The 20,551-nt window shown below is 35.7% G+C and overlaps 1 protein-coding gene across 2 annotated transcripts in view; it reads left to right on the forward strand.

The window, feature by feature from the left end:
• The first annotated feature begins 283 nt into the window (after nt 1-283).
• Chuk (component of inhibitor of nuclear factor kappa B kinase complex) overlaps nt 284-20,551 on the forward strand; it is a 44,289-nt gene continuing 24,021 nt past the window's right edge. Inside the window, exons 1-9 of one of the 2 annotated variants that reach the window (XM_078027532.1) lie at nt 284-479; nt 5,321-5,415; nt 13,495-13,609; nt 14,651-14,720; nt 15,533-15,621; nt 18,432-18,521; nt 18,649-18,773; nt 18,945-19,052; nt 19,798-19,933. In XM_078027532.1, coding sequence (XP_077883658.1) covers nt 375-479; nt 5,321-5,415; nt 13,495-13,609; nt 14,651-14,720; nt 15,533-15,621; nt 18,432-18,521; nt 18,649-18,773; nt 18,945-19,052; nt 19,798-19,933 — 933 coding nt within the window. In that variant the 5' untranslated portion in view covers nt 284-374. The remainder of the gene's footprint in view (nt 480-5,320; nt 5,416-13,494; nt 13,610-14,650; nt 14,721-15,532; nt 15,622-18,431; nt 18,522-18,648; nt 18,774-18,944; nt 19,053-19,797; nt 19,934-20,551) is intronic. The other variant, XM_005335311.5, reaches the window with a different exon arrangement.

Consider the following 20,551-nt stretch of genomic DNA (forward strand, 5'->3'; position numbering starts at 1 on the left):
GAAATGTACACAGGGGTGGAGACAATGCGAAGTTTAGAAAATACTGAAGAGACTGGTTTGGGATGTGAGTTGAAGGGAATGTAGGGTCTAGACAGATCCTATACTTTTGAGTCTAGAACACAAGTGGGTCCTCTCGACTAGAAAAAATGCCCAGGACACTAAAGAGGGCCGACTGGAAGCGCCCTGCCGATCTCCGCACTCTTTAGCCAGCAGGGCACCCTTGGTATCCAGGCATAGCTGGGGCGGGGCTTTTCCCGCGGCAGTTACCGGAAGTGACGCATAGGTCTCGCGAGGAGAAAGACGCGCGAGCCTCGGCGGCCCGGAACCGGCCTTGGAACGGCGGCGGAGCCTGAGGCCGCTTGCCCTCCCGCCCCATGGAGCGGCCCCCGGGGCTGCGGCCGGGCGCGGGCGGGCCCTGGGAGATGCGGGAGCGGCTTGGCACCGGCGGCTTCGGAAATGTTTGTCTGTACCAGCATCGGGTGAGGCGGGGCGCGAGAGGGAGTGGCGGTGGTTTTGTCATAGCGTCTGTGGAGCTCAGGGCTGTCAATGTGTGAGATTGTCGGTGAGACCTTGGCCAGTATTTGTGAGCCAGGGTTTGTGAGTGTGAGATACTGTGCTTTTGAGCCTGGGTGACTGAGTCCAAGGTTGTTATCTGAGGTTCTGGGGCAATGTGGCGAGCTAGAGCCATTAGGAAGAACTTTGCTCTGAGTGTCAAGATGTGACCGGCTGTTTCGTGAGTGTGACAAATGCTTATGTCTGTATGTGAATGTAGAGTCTCAGGGCGTGTGAGGCAGATGAACGTCAGAGTGTGTATATGTGAGCATGAATGGGTGAAAAAGTGGGACTGAAGATGGGGGCAGGCTGCCTGTTGCAGTGTGTGTGTGTGTGTGTGTGTGTGTGTGTGTGTGTGTGTGCATGTGCGTGCCAGTGGTTGAAAGCTGTACTAACAGTGGAGACTGCAATACAAGGAAGGCTTCCTGTGAGTCTAGAGTTAAACATTGGAAGCCATTGGTAGACTTTGGAATCGTGCATTCCAGGTTGGGAAAGGTATGAGGGTAAGCTGGTGAAAATGATTATGGTCTCAAAGAGAAGACAGATTGAAAGCAGGGAGGAGGGAGACACTATTCTGTGGGAGACAGCTAACATTAGAGTCAGGAAATATACTTTGACTTAATTGAAAATGTTTAACCATTGTAACAGCAGTTAATCATGTTTGAGTCTCATTTGATGTATCAATAAAAGTTATGAACCCTTTCCTCAGAAAAAAAATGCAACGAGGCACATCTGCACAACTTGATGCATGACCACTTGAAGGGTTTGTGCTTTCCTAAAGTACATTTTAGGTTAATAGATCCTGAACTAATAATGTGTGCAGTATAGCTTTTGCTTTATCTGTAAAACGGGTATGATGACATTTATACATCCTGGGTCTGTTTAAAAGTTAAATATAATATTAATATATGTAAAGCTAAATATTTGGCCCATGGAACATTCATCGGTTGGTTCTTGATGCTGCTTTATTGTTGATTATAATACTTTTCATAATCATTAACTAACCTTTAAAAGGAAATGTCCAAGTAAAAATTGTGTTCTAGGAAAATTCACTTTGTAAAGGATAAATTTGATTGGAAAAACATGGGATAAGGTTGGCAGTTAAGGTACTACTGAAATGCTTCTATTTGGCTTACAAATAGAGAAGTGAATCCAAAAGGAGAGATTATAATTTTTTTTTTTTTTTAAGGAACATGGGTGTGGGTAGAGACTCCCATTTGGGGTAGGCTGGAGAGGAGATAGAAGTCCACATTGGGAGAATAGGCATGTTTTTGAGGCAATTAGAATGACAAAACTGAGGAAACTTTGTGAAGCAGGTTTCAAGATCAAGTATAGGAGGCAATCTTGGAGAAAAACTGGAAGGACTAAGGCATTAAATACTGTTTCAGTAAAGTAGTAGATTTAAGAAATATAGTGCACTCAAAAGAAAATTAATTTAAAAAAGGAGAGACATATACTTCAAATATAATGTTACATGTGTTATCTAAGTATGCCCATCAGCCTGGTCATAAGGGAAAAAAGTATGCTTGCTGACATGTTTTGGTGACTGCTTCTCCTGGCCCCTGGCTGAGAATGGATGGACAAATTTATCATTTAAAAAAAATTATTGTGGTAAAGAATACTTAACATAAAATTTATCATTTTAACCATTTCAAGTGTATAGTTCAGTAGCATTAAGTACTTCACATTGATGTGCATCCATTACATCATCATCCATTTCCAGAACCTTTTTACCTTCCCAGACTGAAACTTCATACCGGTTAAACAATAACTCCTCATTTTCCCCTTACCCAGCCCCTGGCAACAACATTCTACTTTTCATCTCTATGAAATCTATCACTTTTTAAATGGAAGAGATTTGGGCTCCCTAAACTCTTAGAAATCTCTCAGGGCCTTTCCAATTGATCAGAGTGCTCTTCCCTCAAACTAGGACATTTGACAATAGACCTGTAGTAAGGAGAAAAGCAATAATCTGTAAGACTTGGAAACAGGATCCTTTCTCTTCTAAGCTTGACTTAGGGTTTGCATTTACAGCTTTCAGTATACTCATCTTTTAGTGGAAACTATGTCCAAGATTTCATCCATACCTGTCAAAGCTCCATGAGGAATAAGAAAGGATAGGAGATGGTTTATTTAGGTAATTACTGTACTGGGTGCTGATAGTTTCAAGATCAACAAGGAGATTTCAAGTCTAATGAGAGAGATGGTCATAGAAACAAAGTACAATGTGGTACCTTATATAATGAGAATATTTACAAATGAATGAGGAACAAAAGAATTGAGGAACCAGAGAATTCTTTCTAGGGAACAGGATAGCATTTCTCAAAGTATGCTTGGAAAATCTAATTCAATGGGATACTTTGAAGAAAGGATACAGAAAAAAGATAAAGGATACAGTGGGTGGGAATACAGCTCAGTGGTAGAGCACTTGTGCAGCATGTGTAGGGCCCTGGGATTTGATGCCTAGCAATGCAGGGAGAAAAATGAAAGAAAGAAAGAAAACAAAGGAACGGTTGTTGACCCTCCATGAATTCTTCATTCACAGATTCAACCATCCACAGATTAAAAATACTTGAAAAAAATGCATTCATACTGAACACATGTGGACATTTTTCTTGTCCCTATTACCCAAATAATACAATATAGCAGCTACATAGGATTTACATTGTATTAGGTTTCATAAGTAATCTAGAGATTACTTATGAAACCTAATACAAAGTATACAGGAGGATGTACATAGGTTATACACAAATACTATGTTTTTTTATATACTACATTCTACAGATTTTGGTATCCTTTGGAACTCCTGGAACCAATCTTTCACACATGGAGGATGACTTTGCTTTGTTTAAATACATTGGGTAAATGCAATATTTCTTTGAGTTTCAAAATCAAATTAGCATATTAAAAGCTCCAAAAATTAAAGAAACAATTTTGGATTAGTATTTTCTAATTTTTTATTATAAAAATATATATAGTGTAAAATTTAGTTTAACCATTTTTAAGAATATAGTTCTCATATGCCAAATAAAAATGTCTAGAGTAAAAAAAAAGTATAGTTCTGTTGTATTAAGTACATTTATATTATATTACCATCACTGCTATCCCTCACAATATTCCAAGTTTTTTTTTTTTTTTTTAAATATAGTTTCTGTCTTGTGCTGCCTTAACTGGTCTTGAACCATGATCCTCTTGCCTCAGATTCCCAAGTAGCTCAGACTAGAGGTGCACACTCACTTATTCCACTTGTTGTTTCAAAGTTGTTTTTGATTTGTACATTTTGGAGGGTACCAGGGATTGAACCCAGTGGTACTTAACCACTGAGCCATATCCATGCCCTCCCCCCCACTGCCTTATTTATTTATATATATGTATATATTTATTTATTTATTTTTGTAATTTTGAGACAAGGTCTTGCTAAGCTGCTTAGGGCCTCGCTAAGTTGCCGAGGCTGGCCTTAAACTCGTGATCCTCCTGCTTCAGCCTCCAAAGACACTTGGATTACAGGTGTGTGCTACCATACCTGGCTATTCCAGTTTTTTTAAACACAGAAGTTTTTTTTTTTTCTTTTTTTCCTTTTTGGCTCAGCATGTGTAAACTTTCCAAAGAATATTTTTTTGTGAAGAGGTAGAATTTCACTGATTAGGTGAACTATAAATAGGAGTTGAAAGAACTTATGTGGTGGGCTCTTCTTGAAATAAAATAACTTCCTGCCTTATTCATAAGAAAATTCAGGGCTTAATGTTGTTCATGGCTGTGCCAGATAGTCTTCGTGGTAGTAAAACTTTACCACCAGGTCCCTGCTTATAATGAAAGGTTGAAGGAAATGAGTATTGTGGTTAAGCTGACTTATAATGTGTCCTATTTCCTTTCTTCTTTCTCTATACATTATCAGCTATCATGTTAGCCTTTTTCCCCTACCAAGCTCCCAATTCAGACTGTCCCATCCAAGCTATGTCTTGCTTCCCTGCCTTTAAAGTTTTTCTATCTTCCTAGTCCCTGGGAGTTCTCTCTATTCATGCACACCTTATAGTACAACTCAGAGATTACAGATTTGGGGAGTTTTTTGAACTCTTCTCACCAATATCTGAAACATATTGTAACATGTTTGGCCCTGATTGCTGATTCTGGGTTATATTATTAGTGTTACCACAGTATGATGAGGTCAGACTATTTCCTTTAATGTACAATACAGTGGGCTTAATTTCAGTCAGAATTGGCTAAGTTATTTATAAGCAAGAGATTTTCAGTTTATTTTATAGGCATGGAAACAGAAGTTTAATCATTATTAGGATATTTTCCCATGTCTTTTGAAATGCATAGATTAGGATCTAATTTTGGAGTTTTTGTTCATTAGGCTTAGTCATGTTAAAACTGTTTCTTTCTATTTTGAGACCAGGGAGCTCTCAATTATCCTGTTTATCCCAGAGTTGTCTTGACTGAGGTCAGAAAAAGGGTTTGTTGGAGAGACAGTATCCTTGTATTTTTCTAGCAGTATGTATGAGACTGTATCCTGAAAAGATCTATCATAGGATCAGCCTCAATTTTTGTTTATGTGCTGTAATGTATTTGAGGGTCTGAAAGCATTGATTAGTAAGTAGTCTCATGGTTTATCTCACCAAAGTGTTGGCTCAACGGAGCTGTGAATGTAATATGTTTAATTAGTGAAGTTAAAAAGAGTGTTGTTTCCCTGGGTTGGCATTTCTTTGATACAGACAAATCTTCAAAAGAACCTAATTTATTTTGTCTGTTATTTTTTATTTTCCAGGATCTTGATCACAAAATAGCAATTAAGTCTTGCCGCCTAGAACTAAGTACAAAAAACAGAGAACGGTGGTGCCATGAAATCCAGATCATGAAGAAGTAAGTGTACTCAATGATTTCTATTTCTTCATTCTGCAGCCCAATCATTGTTATTATAAGGAAGGAGGCTAAGGATCTACTCTTCTCAGGATCTTTTTGGGAACACATTTTTCTCTCTGTCATTAAATATATGTGTTCTATTTCAGACAATAGTATGTTATGATTAAGAAAGCTTAAGTTTAAAAAGTAAGTTAGGTATCACATTCAGCTCTCTGAAGGTAGAGTTTTTTTCTTGTGGGCCTTGGGCAATGCTCATATATTAACTTTCACTGTCCTCATTTCTTTTATACCTACTTTTGTTAAATAGTATATGTATTGCTTTGTAAAAAAAAAAATTATCCCCAAATTTAGTGATTTAAAACTATAAACATTTAGTATTTTCAGTTTCTGTGGCTTAGCGCTGTGGTTCTAGGTCAGGATCTGTCCTGAGAGACCTCAAAATGTTGACTGGAGCTGTATCATCCAAAGGCTTGACTAGGGCTAAAGTAATTGCTGCCAAGCTCACTTATGTAACTATTGGCCAGAAGCATCAATTTCTTACCGTAGGCCTCTCCATAGGGAAGAATTAACATCTTCCTAACATGGCAACTAACTTCTCCAGAGCAAGTGCTCAGTGAGAGAGAACAAAATGAAAGTTGGCATATCTTTTATGAAATCTCCTTGGAAGTTACAGTTTATTCTTTCCACTGCATTGTTTGTTAGAAATGAGTCACTAAGGATAGTATATATATAAGGAGAGGAGAATTAAGCTCTTAAAGGGAAAAGTGGACATATTTTAAACTTCTCCAGGTAGTGTGCTTTAGATCATTCCAATAGTTATCACCATAACCCTGGATTTAGGTATTATCCATATATTTTTAAATTTTTTATTCTAATTTGTTATATATGACAGCAGAATTCATTACAATTCATATTACACATATAGAGCACAATTTTTCATATCTCTAATTGTACACAAAGTAGAGTCATACCATTTGTTCTTCATATATGTACTTAGGGTAATGATGACCACCTCACTCCACCATCTTTTCTACCTTCATGCCCCCACCTTTCCTCTTCCACCCCTTTGCCCTATCTAGAGTTTTTCTAATCCTCCCATGCTCCTCCTCCCAACTCACTAAGAATCAGCCTCCTTATAACAGAGAAAACATTCAGCATTTGTTTTTTTGGGATTGGCTAGCTTTACTTAGCATTATATTCCCTACCTCTGTCCATTTACCTGCAAATGTCACAATTTTAATTCTCTTTTATTGCTAATATTCCATTGTGTGTATATATACCACAGTTTCTTTATTCATTCATCTACTGAAGGGCTTCTAGGTTGGTTCCACAGTTTAGCTATTGTGAATTGTGCTGCAGTAAACATTGATGTGACTGTGCCCCTGTAGTATGCTGTTTTTAAGTCCTTTGGGTATAGACTGAGGAATGGAATAGTTGGGTGAAATGGTGGTTCCATTCCCAGTTTTCCAAGGAATCTCCATACTGCTTTTCATTTTGGCTGCACCATTTTGCAGTCCAGTCCCACCAGCAATGTATGAGTGTGCCTTTTTTCCCAACATCCTCGCCAACACTTATTGTTGTTTGTATTCTTAATAGCTGCCATTCTGACTGGAGTGAGATGAAATCTTAAGAGTAATTTTGATTTGCGTTTCTCTAATAGCTAGAAGCGTTGAACATTTTTTCATAAATTTGTTGATTGATTGTATATCACATTCTGAGAAGTGTCTGTTCAGTTCCTTGGCCATTTATTAATTGGGTTATTTGTTATTTTGGTGTTTAGCTTTTTGAGTTTTTTTAATACCCCAGAGATTAGTGCTTGATCTAATGTATAAGTGGTAAAAATTTGCTCCCAAGCTGTGGGCTCTCTGTTCACCTCACTGATTGTTTCTTTTACTGAAAAGAAGCTTTTTAGTTTGAATCCATCCCATTTATTGATTCTTGATTTAAAATCTTGCGCTATAGGAGTCTTATTAAGGAAGTAGGGGCCTAATTCAATATGATGGAGATTTAGACCTTCTGTTTCTTCTATTACACATAGGTATCTGGTTTAATTCCTAGGTCCTTGATCCACTTTGAGTTCAGATTTGTGCATGGTGAGAGATAGGGGTTTAATTTCATTTTGTTGCATATGGATTTCCAGTTTTCCCAGCACCATTTGTTGGAGAGGCTATCTTTTCTCCAATGTGTGTTTTTTGATGCCTTTGTCTAATATAAGATAACTGTAATTACGTGGGTTAGTCTCTGTGTCCTCTATTCTGTACCATTGGTCTACCAGTCTGTTTTGGTGTCAATACCATGCTGTTTTTGTTACTATTGGTCTGATGATGCCACCTGCTTCAGTCTTCTTGCTAAGGATTGCTTTTGCTATTCTGGGTCTCTTATTTTTCCAGATGAATTTCAGACTGCTTTTTCTATTTCTATGAGGAATGTCATTGGAGTTTAGATTGAAATTACATTAAATCTGTATGATGCTTTTGGTAGTATGGTCATTTTGACAATATTAATTCTGCCTATCTAAGAACAAGGGAGATCTTTCCATCTTCTAAAGTCTTCTTTAATTTCTTTCTTTAGCATTCTGTAGTTTTTGTTATAGAGGTCTTTGACCTCTTTTCTTAGATTGAGTCCCAAGTATTTGGGGGTTTTTGTTTGTTTGTTTGTTTGGTTGGTTTTTTTTTTCAGGCTATTGTAAATGGGGTAGTTTTCCTTGTTTCCCTTTCACGGGATTTGTCACGGATATACAAAAATTCCTTGATTTATGGGTGTTAATTTTGTATCCTGCTACTTTGCTGAATTCATTTACTAGTTCTAGAAGTTTTCTGGTGGAATTTTTTGGATCTTCTAGGTATAGAATCGATTGTTAGCAAATAGTACTAATTTGAGTTCTTTTCTTATCTGAATCCCTTTAATTTCTTGCATCTAATTGCTCTGGCCAGTGTTTCAAGAACTATGTTAAATAGAAGTGGTGAAAGAGGGCATCTCTGTCTTGTTCCACTTTTTAAAGGGAATGTTTTTAATTTTTCTCCATTTAGAATGATGTTAGTCTGGGGCTTCACAATGTCAAGATATGTACCTGTTATCCTTAGTTTTTCTAGAGTTCTGAACATGAAGGGGTGCTGTATTTTGTCAAAAGCTTTTTCTGCATCTATTGAGCTGATCATATGGTTCTTATCTTTAGGTCTTTTGATGTGATGAATTACATTTATTGATTTCTGTATGTTGAACCAACCTTGCATCCCTGGGATGAACCCCACTTGATCGTGGTGCACTACTTTTTGATATTTTTTTGTGTACAATTTGCCAGAATTTTATTAAAAATCTTTACATCTATGTTCATAAGAGATATTGGTCTGAAGTTTTCTTTCTTTGATATGTCTTTGCCTAGTTTTGGAATCAGGGTGATATTGGCCTCATAGAATGAGTTTGGAAGTGCTCCCTCTTTTTCTGTTCCTGAAGTAAATTGAAGAGTATTGGTATTAGTTCTTCTTTAAAGGTCTTGTACAACTCAGCTGTTTATCCATCTGTTCCCTCGATTTTCAGTAGGCTTCTGATGGCATCTTCTGTTTCATTGCTTGAAATTGATCTGATTAAATTGTACATATCATCCTGATTCAATTTGGGGAAATCATATGACTCTAGAAATTTGTCAATGTCTTAGATGTTTTCTATTTTATTGGAATAAAAGTTTTCAAAATAATTTCTAATTATCTTCTATATTTCTGTAGTGTCTGTTGTGATATTTCCTTTTTCATCATGTATGTTAGTAATTTGAGTTTTCTGTCTCTTCTTCAATAGCATGGCTAAGGATTTGTGAATTTTATTTATTTTTCTAAAGAATCGACTTTTTGTTTTGTCAATTTTTTCACTTGTTTCTTTTGTTTCAATTTCATTGATTTCAGCTCTGATTTTAATTATTTCCTGTTTTCTACTGCTTTTGGTGTTAATTTATTCTTTTTCTAGGGCTTTGAGAAGTAAAGTTAAGTAATTTATTTGTTGACTTTTTCTTCTTTTAAGGAATGAACTCCATGCAATGAACTTTCCTCTTAGAACTGCCTTCATTGTGTCCCAGAGATTTCTATACATTGTATCTGTTCTCATTCTCTCTAAGAATTTTTTAATCTCCTCCTTGATGTCTTTTGCAACCCATTGTTCATTCAGTAGCATATTATTTAGTCTCCAGGTGATGGAGTAGTTTTTATTTTATTGATTTCTAATTTCATTACATTATGATTTGATAGAATGCAGGATAATATCTCTACTTTTTTATATTTGCTAAGAGTTGCTTTGTGGCATAGTATATGGTCTATTTTAGAGAAGAATCCATGTGCTGCTGAGAAGTAAGTGTATTTTCCGTTCATTGAAAGATGAAATATTCTGTATATGTCAGTTAAGTTATTGATTCATTTTTCAATTCTGTAGTTTTTTTGTTCAGCTTTTGTTTGGATGATCTATCTAGTGGTGAAAGAGGTATGTTAAAGTCCCCCAGAATTATTGTGTTGTGGTCTGTTTGACTCTTGCATTTGAGAAGAGTTTGATTAACATAGATGCTTCACTGTTTGGGGCATATAAATTTATTATTGTTACGGCTTATTAATGAATGGTTCCCTTAAGCAGTATGACATATCTTTCTTTATGCCTTTTGATTAACTTTGGCTTGAAGTCTACTTTATTTGATATGAGGATGGAAACCCCTGCTTGCTTCCGCAGTCTATGTGAGTGGTATGATTTTCCTCCACCTCTCACCTTCATTCTGTGGATGTCTTTTCCCATGAGATGAATCTCTTGTAGATAGCATGTTGTCGGGTCTTTTATTTATTTATTTTTTTTAAATCCCATCTGCCATTCTGTGTCTTTTGATTTGTGAGTTTAGGCCATTAACATTCAGGGTTATTATGGTCTAATAATATGGTCTAATCTGTTGGTGATGCTTTCATTTGAACTTTTAATTTGCTTTATTGTTTCTTTCAATTCAAGGATTTCTGTTTGGTTTTTTTTTTAGAACCTCTATCTCCCTATTGAAGTAATCTTTTGCTTCCTGTATTTGTGTAACTCGTTTGTCAAAATGATCTTTTGCTTCATGTATTTACTCATACTTTAGTTTACAGAACATTTTAGTTATATACATCCTGAACTCCTTCTCTGTCATTTCTTTTATTGTGCTGGCCATGAATTCTAATAATGTGATATCTTGATTTGTTTGGGGCACTTTCTTCCTTTGTCTTTGCATATTGCTTGTGTGTCTTTCCTGCTACCTCTGTGGATCCCAGGTGTTACTGTTTTACCCTATAGGCTTATAGTGCCCCTGTAGGGTTCCAGTACCTCTCCTTTGAGGTGAAGGACAATGTTAACAGCTCCCAATATAAACAATATACACCCTAAAAGTAAATATTTGCTATTAAGACATTTATAGTTTGGTCACAATGTACAGAAATGGTGAATTCAAGTATTATCTACAATATACTCAGTAGGTTTGTAAAAGGGTTTACAGTTTCTGATGGTGGACAAAGAACCGGGGTGAGGAGTAGGATGATATGCTGAGGAGGTAGGAGGTGAGGCTATAGAGTTCTTATATCTTAGAAAGTATAAAAGAGAAATCTAAAGAGGAAGATTAGTAGCAGAAGAGAGAGGAAGTAATTTGGGTAGACAAGTAAGTGAGAAGACAGTAGAGTACCTAAAACAAACACACATAAATATTAAGAAAAATAAAAAATGTTAAAATAGTAAAAATTGGTGGGAGAAAAGAAAATGAACAAACAAAGAATATACAACACATCTGTAATATACTATTCAGACATCCCAGTCCTCAAAATCCTAATTCATGCAAAGTACTTGGTTTCACATATACTGGGGATGTGAGAGCAGGAGAATAGAGAGGGAGAAGAAAAAAAATCTTGAAGAAAGAAACAGGGATTGTTTTGGTTTTCCATCAGTGTCTTTCCTGCTTCCCTTCTCATCCAGTAGGTGGGGGTTGTCTTTTGTTAGCTGGAGTCTCCACTGTCAGGATGGTGAAGGTAACCAGGGTGGGAGGGTTGGTCCTGGTTGGATGATCCCTGGAAGTGGGGTGTGTGACCTGCCAATCCCCAAAGGGAGACTACACCTCAAGGATCTCTTTTTGGGCCTACTCCTGTGATGTGAGCACCTGGTCCTTCTTCTTTTCTCACCTGAAGATCGCCAAGTTCCTGGTCTCTGTGTTAGTCTCTAAACTGGATCACACTTACCCTCTTCTTTACTACTTCCTAATGAGGGACCTTTCTCTTCCAGGCTCTTGAGTGTGTTGCTTTGGGTGCACTCTGTACTTGCTGATAACTGTTTTGTGTTGGACATTCACTGTACCAGGTTAGCCGATACTGGGGAGAGCAGGGAGTTAGAAACTGGCCAGCTGGAGTTCCAAACTGGGAGTTGCCCCCACTAAAGATGGTGATGAAGGTCCCAAGATGGAAGTGGTTGCTTTCAGAGATGGGGTGTCAGATCGAGTGGAGGGAGCCAGGTGATGGCATTGGATGATCAGTTCAGAGACGAGCTCCGTGACTTGCTGTGTGTCTGTCTGCTAACTTCATAGCCCGTGTGAAGTTCTTGAGTGCAGGCAGGCTACTGTGCGTATGGGACTATCATTGCTGCTGCAGAGTCCCAAGATAGAGGTGATGGGGGAGCCCCACATTGGTAGATGGGGTCCACATAGGAATGGCGGCTGGAGTTCCAGTGTGTGGGAAGCTGCCGGGTGTCCTGCGTGGGAGTGGCGTTTGTGATTTCTGCTCGGGTGGCCAAAAGTTCTGTGAGGGTGCTGATGTTGATGTTCCCACTCGGGTACCTGGTAGTCCTGGGTGAGCAGTTGCGAGACCTACTCTGATACTGAGCCCTGGAGCCCTGGACCGCATGTTAGCCATGATTCTTGCGCCGGGAACAGGAATATCACTCACAGAGAAGCAGTATTCTCACTATTTGAGCCCCAGGTCACAGAGCAACACAGAATGCTGCCTCCCTCTGGCCCACCATCTTGGATCCCTAATATCTTATCCATGTTTTATAGATGAGGAAGTTGAACTCCGTGTAGTCACACTAGTGGTATTCTGAATTTGAAACAAGTATTTTCTGACTAGTGTTTTGCTTTTTTCATTTTTATGATTTTCAAAATTGACTATGTGGCAAAATCACCAGGAATGCTTAATAATATGAATTCTTAAGCCTACATATGGAGATTCTATTTCTTTAGGTCCTAAGACAGGAATCCATTGCATGATGATGATGATGATGATGATGATGATGATGAAAGGAATGGTGATAAATAAATTTTTTTTAAAAAGCCAATGGAAGACATTGTGATTCTGAACTTACTGAAAGTCTTGTGTTTGTGCACAGATTTAGAAATGTAAGGAAATATGCCCAAATTTATTAGTATTTATTTTTGGGTGACACTGTAAGTGATTATGGGAAAGGCAGTATGAAATAGGCCTTGGAGCCTGAACTGCCAGATTTTGAATCCTTATTGAGAACTTGCTATGTAATCTTACATTACTTAACCAATTTGTGTTTCAATTTTTCTTCTGTGTGATAAAACTTTTAATACATCTACTCTTATTAGGATTATTTTGACAAGCAAATGAATTAATTATATGTAAAGTGCTTACTGCTTGACACACATAAATCTAATAATAACAGTGATAGTATCTTCATGTATATTTTTTCTCCTAAAGATTACTAATTTTTAATTACATAAATCATAAATTAGAATTTTATGGGGCTGGGGATGTGGCTCAAGTGGTAGCGCGCTCGCCTGGCATGCGTGTGGCCTGGGTTTGATCCTCAGCACCACATACCAACAAAGATGTTGTGTCCGCCAAGAACTAAAAAATAAACATTAAAAATTCTCTCTCTCTCTCTTTCTCTCTCTCTCTCTCTCTCTCTCTCTCTCTCTCTCTCTCTCTCCCTCCTCTCTCACTCTCTCTTTAAAAAAAAAAAAAAGAATTTTATACACAATGCCAGTCTTCCTTCCTTATCTCATTCCCATCTCTAATTACCACTTCAAATCTAGTTTCTATTCATTAGAAAAATTGTTTTGATTTTAGTATTTTTCCTTTCTTTTAGGTTGAACCATCCCAATGTTGTAAAGGCCTGTGATGTTCCCGAGGAATTGAATTTTTTAATAAATGATGTACCTCTTCTAGCAATGGAATACTGTTCTGGAGGAGATCTTCGGAAGGTAGTATGGATATTTTGAGATGATGAGATTGTAAGTCACAAATTTGAGGATTGTTTGAATCATATTCAATATGGTAATCTAGAATAAGGAACAGAGAACTATGGCCTGTTACCTGTTTTGTAAATAAAATTTATTGGAACCATGCTCATGTCTATGGCTTCTTTCTTGCAGCTGCAGAATTTTAAGTAGTTGTGACAGAAACCATATGGCTTGCAACGACTAAAGTGCTTACTATCTGTCCCTTTACAGAAAATATTTGCTCACTCTAGGTTTAGAACATGGATTTTTTTATTTGTTGTTGTTCTTTTTATACATAACAGTAGAGTGTATTTTGACATACATAAATGGAGTATAACTTATTCTAATTAGGATTCCATTCTTGTGTTTGAAGATGATATGGAGTTACACTGGTCATGTATTCATATGAACATAGAAAGGTTGTATCTGATTCATTCTACTGTCTTTACTATGCCTATCCCCTCTCCCTTCCTTTCATTCCCCTTTGTCTAGTCCAATGAACTTCTGTAGAACATGAATTTTTGTTGTTGTTTGCAAGATGAGACTATGTCAATAGTGTTAGTGTTAAATGTTTAAAGTGCTTATAAAATATTTTTTCTATTACAATCTTTATTTCCTATCTCATTTTAAAATATGTCCTTATGAATATATATACGTGTGTGTGTATATATATGATATACATACATATATACACACACACACACTCTCATGGGAGAGAATGTGTGTGTGTGTGTGTGTGTGTGTGTGTGTGTGTGTATAGTGTATATATAAGAGAGACATTTGTCAACCTTTTTCAATTTTACATACTTTTGGACCTTTATCTTTACTTTAATGAGCCTTGTCCACATAAATGAAACATATCCTTACTATGTTTGATGATTTTTTTTTTCCTTCTTTCACTTTCTTTATCATGTCTTATTTTCTCATTTCAATATTCTCTTCAGAGTATGTTGACTAATATGTGTTGCTGTTGTTGCCCAGCAATTTGCGGTACACAATTTTAGACTTTTTTTTTTTTTAAAGCTACTCAACAAACCAGAAAATTGTTGTGGACTTAAAGAAAGCCAAATACTTTCTTTACTGAGTGATATAGGTATGTAATCAATATTAAAATATCATTGTAATTTAGTACCTCTGGGTCCATAAAAGATTATGTATACTGCTTTGGAATTAAGAATTGTTGATACACTATACAAAACATATGGCTTTTTAATGTCTATAAGAATTTGTCAAAAAACTGTTACTATTAGTACTAAATTAAAACTAGGGATATTTTGTTACTATTGTTTTTATCTAAGAATCTTTTCTTGGCTCATAGATGTTCTAATTGCTGACAAAATATTGTGTGAAATGACCTTATTCATTTTTACTGTCTCCATTCCCAATTGACATAGTAATTTTGTTCACAGTGGAATTGCAACTCTTTAGGAACTATATATCCTCAAGTTAGTCTTAGATTGAAATTCTCTGTTTAATCAGAATTACTCCTGAAAAATCCCTAAAATAATAGTACCTATGCTATTAGAGGAAGTACAAAAGCCAAGATTAAGTTTTCTATATGTTTTGGTTTTACTTCTTTTCCTAGGCCAGGGAGACCAAAGTCTAGGTGAAAAGGGTGACTTAGGTGGGAGAAAGGGCCATGCAGGTTGTAGGAATTTTCTCAATTGATTATTTCATTTCTTTTAATGTTAATTTTAATAAGTTAAATGAGCACATATTATAATTTATTATGATTAAATCATTTGTTTAATGTGTCTATATTTTCTGTGGAAAAAAATCTGAAGTGCTCTGATACAGCTATGATGGTGCATATAATTTTGAACATCAGATCAGAGCTGTGTGAAGTTTTTATTTTTTAACTCAGTATTTTCTCTTACTTTAAAATACATTCTAAACTTTATTTAGGGTCTGGGATCCGATATTTGCATGAAAACAAAATTATACATCGAGATCTAAAACCTGAAAATATAGTTCTTCAGGATGTTGGTGGCAAGGTAGGTGAAATCTGAAGAAATGTTCCATGATTTGCATACAGTCTCCTTTATGTAGTTAGTCTTTGAACTTTAGTGTCCTTGCTGTTTACCCATAGCACTCTATACTTTTACTATTTCAGTCCTTACCACACTAAACTGTAGTTTTGTGGGTTTTTTTTTCCTCCTCTGTTAAACAGTGGTTTCAAAGAAGGAGGTGCACCTGTCTTGTTGATGCCTGTTTTTCTAGCAGAGATAGTTGGTAGAGACTGTATAATTTATTAATTCTCATCACTATTTTATTCTTGAGAAGCACATCCAAAACACATATATATACATCCTAGTCTGCTTTACTTTAAGAAAAAAAAGTATTTATTTTTAAAAAAACTCATCTCCTTTCCACAGATCCTAAATTCTGTATTTAAATTTTAAAACTAAAAAAAAAAAAAAAGAATCAAAGAAAAAAGTAAAACCTTGGTTTCCCAGATTCTTAAATGAGTCATCTTGAGAAGATCCAGAAATTGTTTATTGACTCCTATAATGTTTCATTTTCCTCAGAATAATTTGAACAGTTTTCTTGTTTCAAGCATCCAAATTACATTCCCGTAAAGACTTAAAGCTATGAATACGAACCTTGCATTGGTTTTTTGTTTGTTTGTTTTTGGTACTTGCCTTTTTTTTTTTTTTCCTTTGATATGGGGTCTTGCTTAGTTACTTAGAGCCTTGCTAAGTTGCTGAGTCTGGCCTCAAACTTGCAGTCCTCCTGCCTCAGCCTCACTAATCACTGGGATTACAAGCATGCACCACTTCACCTGGCCTTGTTTTTTTTTTTTTCAATTTTGGCTTTTATTTATTATTTTTTTCTATAGTTTTTGGATGTCCAAACAAGCATTTAAAAGAAATCTTTAATTTCTTTTTAAAAATTTGCTGCTATAAATTACAGTTTTGTATGTAGATGACTTTAATTTATTTATTTCATCATTTCATTGGTGATTTATAATTATACATAATAATGGGGTTCATGGTTTCATATATAAATTACATTTGTGATTAGAAATCAGAAAATTATAAGAGGAGAAATGTTGATTACAAATTTCCTTGTTGTTCTTAAGATCTTGAAATAAGTTAATATATCTAACAAAAAAGACTGGTAAAAATACCTGCTCTCTTCTTTATATGTGTAAACAAAGGAAACTCCATGGGGATGGCAACAGTACTGCTCTCACATTAAAAGAATGCCTTGAGTATGCATTTATGACTGATGATAAGAGCACTCATATTTTTCTTTTTTTTTGTTCCAGGGATTGAACCCAGGAGTTTTCTAACCTCTGAGCCACATCCCCAGCCCTTTGTATTTTTTATTTAGAGACAGGGTCTCACTAAGTTGCTTAGGGCCTTGCTAAATTGCTGAGGTTGGCTTTGAACTCCTGATCCTCCTGCCTTAGTCTTCCTAGCCACTGGGATTACAGGCATGTTACCACCACACCTGGCCCACATCAATTTTATACAAACTCTAAAGTATCCATATCAGAAATGTTCTAGCCACAATTCTTTCTTATATTCTATTAAAAAGTACCCCTCAATTAGACAAATAATTACATTCAGCTAATTCTTTCAAATGTCAGCCATGCAGAAGTTTAAATAGTCTCTAAAATTAAAAAAAAGTCTTTAAACAAACAAACAAAAAATGTATGACTTAAAAAAAAAAAGCAAAGAAAGGAACTTTATCTTTCTGTCTTACTGATAGGTATAGAAAATATTATTCTTGTGTTAAATACTTTCACACCAGGACATATTTAACACAAAATAAACCATTGTTACATCTCTTACGTTTTGAGCAGAATTTTACAATTTGTGAATTATTTCAATGGATATTTTATGATGTAATTACTTTACTTTTTTTTTATATTTCTACAACACTTTATTTTACTGCATTTTTCCTGACTCAGTCTACTGTTCAGCATCATGATTTTCCCTCCTCTACTGACCTTGATATTTTAAACATTTTTCTCTTCTCTTAATTTTTTCTGCATTACAAAAGGAACGTCAAAAAGTTAGAAATCATAGGTACTCAAATGACTTCACCTAGCCTTATTAACCTTGCATTGGATTATGTTAATATATGTAGATCACAATTGGTCCATTGATGGAACTTTGATTATACTTCTTCTCAAAGGAGCCTTTCATGTATGCTTAATTATCTCTGTGGTTTTGTTTTGTTGTAGCTAAAAACTTAAGGACATTTTTTAATTTAGGTAGGTGTTGAGTTACATTTAAGGTGCTCTACAGTCATGTGATGCTTCTTCAAGTTTGAAAATCACCCTTATTTTTGCTTAATGGACAAATCTTATTCTTAACATGCCAAAATAAAAATTATTAGCCAATCTGTATTTAATTTTTCACTATGTATCAGGCATTGTATTAATTTTTAATTTTATTTATTTATTTATTTTTAGTTATACAGGGACACAGTATCTTTATTTTGTTTATTTATTTTTAAGTGATGCTGAAGATTGATACCCAGTGCCTCATACATGCGAGGCAAGTGGTCTGTCACTGAGCCACAACCCAAGCCCTGTATTAAGTTTTTTATTATGACTATTTTATTAAGTCCTAATAAATCTGTAAAATAGAGCCAATTAGAATCTAATTATATAAGAAACTGAGAAGTTAAATAACTTGATCAAGATCACATGGCTAGTTAAGTGGTGGAGCTCAGACCTAAAATATATTTGTATTATTTCAAATTGCAAGGTCATTACCACCACCATCCCCACAGCCTAAGGATATTATTGTCTTTCCCTTTCAAATATTTCAACCATTTTCTTTTGCAGGTAATACATAAAATAATTGATTTAGGATATGCCAAAGATGTTGATCAAGGAAGTCTCTGTACATCTTTTGTGGGAACACTGCAGTATCTGGTGAGATATGTACTATATCTTTGAATTTAAATGTATAAAATTCTTATTCTTATTTCTGAAGGTCATGAATACAGTAGTACAAAAATGCCTTACAGTTTTGGCATTTAAAGCATTTTCTCTTTTTAAGGCCCCAGAGCTCTTTGAGAATAAGCCTTACACAGCCACGGTTGATTATTGGAGCTTTGGGACCATGGTGTTTGAATGTATTGCTGGATATAGGCCTTTTTTGCATCATCTGCAGCCATTTACCTGGTAAGACATGGATGAGAACTTTGTCATATTTAATGGGAATGGAAATTTTTTGGTTGTTTCCTACTTTTGTTATTGGTATCGTTGCTTTTTAAATGCAGAATTGAATAAAATAAGTGGCAAGAAATAGTAAAAGAGTCAGGTTGTCAGCTGAGGTATCTTTTGTTTTTATAGGCATGAGAAGATTAAGAAGAAGGATTCAAAGTGTATATTTGCATGTGAAGAGATGACAGGGGAAGTTCGATTTAGTAGCCATTTACCTCAACCAAATAGCCTTTGTAGGTAAGTGTACTTTATTTGAGGAGGTGTGCCTCAGTTTCTCCAGGGTTGTAAAAGAACAGTAGTGTAGTTGTTTGTTTCAAGTAGTGTTATCCAGTAGAACTTTCTGTCAAGGTAAATATTCCATATTAGTTTTAGCCACGTGAGGCTTATTGAGCTTTTGAGCACTTGCAAGATGGCTAGGGACTGTGGGAGTAGAGCTCAGTGTTAGAGTACTTTTTTAGCATGCATGAGGCCCTGGATTTGATTTCCAGTACTACCAAAAAAAGAAGAAGAAGAAGAAAAAGAAAGATGGCTAATGTGATTGAAGAACTGAATTTTAAGTAAATAGTAATCGACAACACAGTTGGAGGGGAACTGAGAATTATTGCCACTCAATTTGATTGGCTTAAGTACTGAGAAGATCCTAGGATTAAGAAGTAAATGGTCACTGGAGAGTAGAATCGGACTCACCTGTTGAATCTGCCAATAACAAATTTACATATGTGGGTTTGGGGATCTAGAATATGCTAAAGATGTTGATCAAGGAAGTCTCTGTACATCTTTATTATCACTATTTTATTAAGTCCTCTGTGAGATAGATTAGAAAGTATATCCCCTGAAGTTTTGTGACTTATTTGAAAGTAAGATATAGAATGGTATGGATAAGTGATAAGAAAGGAAATAGACAACCTACTAAATTATTTTTTTAGTAATACTAAAGAAAATGGAAAATAATGATATTCATCATATTTTGTACATTTTCTAGTTTAATAGTGGAGCCCATGGAAAACTGGCTACAGTTGATGTTGAATTGGGACCCACAGCAGAGAGGGGGACCCATTGATCTTACTTTGAAGCAACCAAGATGTTTCCTATTAATGGATCACATTCTGAATTTGAAGGTTAGTTTTATGGAGTGTATTTCATATAACCTACTATGAAGTTAATAATTTTACTTGGAAAAATGAACATAAATGTATTTTAGTAGTCTTTTCCTGATATTTATTTGAAAAGGCAAATTATATTCTTAGAACTGATGCTTCATTTCTTTAGCAAGATTTTTCAGTCTGCATCTAAGTGGCCTTTGCTGATTATTCGTTTGAAATTTCTTTTGGATTTTTCCATTCCTGTATTGGTGTCATTTATTACTTCATTCATTTAGGTTTAATTCTACTGGATTTGGTTTGGTGAGGAAGGTTCCTTCCTGGCTTTTAATTCTTTATATTTACTATCCATCCTGTAGTCTATCCCACATGAACTACCCCTCATCTTCTGAAAATGCTTTTGTATTCTTCTATCCATGAAATCAAAACAATTGTTTTTGCTTACTAAGACATATCTAAACTGATCTTCCTGGGTTTTTTGGGGCTTCCTAATGTAGGTTCACCCCAATCAAGTATGTGTCTTTTCCTGATTTTCTCAACCTTTACCTCACTCAGAGGTAGTCACTGGTCACTGTGTCATGCCATCAAACCCCTTGTGTATTTTTGCACTTTGATGAATGTTATTCTCTACAATAT

The sequence above is a fragment of the Ictidomys tridecemlineatus genome, chromosome 1, assembly GCF_052094955.1.
Source record: "Ictidomys tridecemlineatus isolate mIctTri1 chromosome 1, mIctTri1.hap1, whole genome shotgun sequence".
NCBI classification, from domain to species: Eukaryota; Metazoa; Chordata; class Mammalia; order Rodentia; family Sciuridae; genus Ictidomys; species Ictidomys tridecemlineatus.